The sequence below is a fragment of the Trametes versicolor genome, assembly GCF_000271585.1.
Source record: "Trametes versicolor FP-101664 SS1 unplaced genomic scaffold TRAVEscaffold_7, whole genome shotgun sequence".
Taxonomy (NCBI): Eukaryota; Fungi; Basidiomycota; class Agaricomycetes; order Polyporales; family Polyporaceae; genus Trametes; species Trametes versicolor.
In genome coordinates this window covers 2876347-2877891 of record NW_007360327.1, presented here as the reverse complement: position 1 = coordinate 2877891, position 1545 = coordinate 2876347, and the positions used below count along the sequence as shown (strand labels likewise).

The 1545-nt window shown below is 62.1% G+C and overlaps 1 protein-coding gene across 1 annotated transcript in view; it reads right to left on the bottom strand.

The window, feature by feature from the left end:
* Positions 1–189: 189 nt before the first annotated feature.
* The window catches only part of TRAVEDRAFT_21489 (uncharacterized protein), a gene marked incomplete at both ends in the record, with an annotated part of 8023 nt that continues 6667 nt past the window's right edge, over positions 190–1545 (bottom strand). Inside the window, 5 exons of the mRNA XM_008040896.1 lie at positions 190–708; positions 766–861; positions 920–1012; positions 1063–1230; positions 1299–1490. Of these exons, the coding sequence (XP_008039087.1) occupies positions 190–708; positions 766–861; positions 920–1012; positions 1063–1230; positions 1299–1490 (1068 nt within the window). The remainder of the gene's footprint in view (positions 709–765; positions 862–919; positions 1013–1062; positions 1231–1298; positions 1491–1545) is intronic.

The window sequence follows — 1545 nt, the reverse complement described above, 5'->3', positions numbered from 1 at the left end:
CCTAACCCTAACCCTAACCCTAACCCTAACCCTAACCCTAACCCTAACCCTAACCCTAACCCTAACCCTAACCCTAACCCTAACCCTAACCCTAACCCTAACCCTAACCCTAACCCTAAGCGGACGCGCGAGGGAAAGTACGCACATGTCCATGCCACTGACGACAGGCGAGCGGAAGGGCGCGACGGCTCACGCAGGGGTGATCGCGTTCTTCGTCTTCTTTCCCTTTCCCTTGCCCTTGCCCGTCTTGGCACCCGGCTGCGACGCGGCGGCGGCGGCGGTTTCGGGCTCCTTGGCCTTTGCGCTGGCCTTGGACCTGGAGCGCGTCGATGGCCCGGCGGTGGGAGACGACCGTCCGCTCGCACTCGCCTTGGCGGCGGTGCGCGGAGCCTTCTTAGGTGGGCGCGCGCCCGGGCTCTTCTGTGGAGAGAGGGTCTCAGCACGCGGACGCTTGCCTGCGGGCGGAGTCTTGGAGCCATCGCCACCTGCAGTGGGGGGGTCGTCGACGATGTTGATGCTGCTGCTAAAGTCATTCTCGAGTTGAATCGTGCTGATGCTCTCCGGGAGCCACGAGTTTTTGAGCAGTTCGACGTGTCCGAATGGCATCGTTGTTTGTACCATGGGTTTACGCGCGTTGGCCTTGGAAGACGACGCTGCGGCCTTGGAAGACGACGCTGCGGGCACAGCAACATCCTCCATATGAACGTCCTAAGTACAACACGACACTTTAGTTGGTATTGCCGATGCGAACACAATAGGACTCACCTCAGGCTCATCCCGGGCACGCTGCTTCGCCGCTCTTGCCTGTACCTTGTCCTTGTCCAGCCGCCGCTTCTTGAGTTTCAACAACTCCAGCATTTGCTGCGTGAGGATGTAAGCAGGTGTGCGCACATACACAGGCACTCGTGGCACGACTCACTCGCTGCGTAGTCGGTGAGGCCTCTCCCGAGTCTGAGTGCGAATGTGACGAGTCTTCAGGCTCTTCAGGCTCGGACGCGGTCACATTCGTCGTCTGCGGCAGGAGGTGAGTAGGGACAGAGGTGTTCGTCGCAGAAGACTCACCAGCGCAGTCTTCTCGGCCTCCGGCTTTGCCACATCCACATCCACATGTTCGTCCTCTGGCTCTTCCGCGCCCACCTCCTCCGGCTCTTCCGCGTCCGCGTCCACCTCCTCATCCGCGTCTGATTGCTCCTCAGCGGGCGGAGGCAGCTTCTTCTTCGTCACGGGGGCCTTCTGAGGGTGTGGTCAGACCTGTGCGGCGAAACGCGCGAGCGCCATCATAGATACAGGCGACTTACCGACTTCTTGGGCAGAGCGGGTGCGACCTGGTCGTCCTCCTCTGACTCGGCCGGCGGCGGTGCGACCGCCTTTTTCGCGGCGGCGGCGTTCTTCGAGGCAGTTACCCGTTTCATTGCCGCCGCCATACCTAGCGGCTTCTTTGCCGGCTTCTTGTCGCTCTCCGCCGCAGCGGGTGCGGGCAGGGGCTTTGTCTTAGCAGCGGGTGCGGGCGGGGGCTTTGTCTTAGCAGCGGGTGCGGGCGGGGGC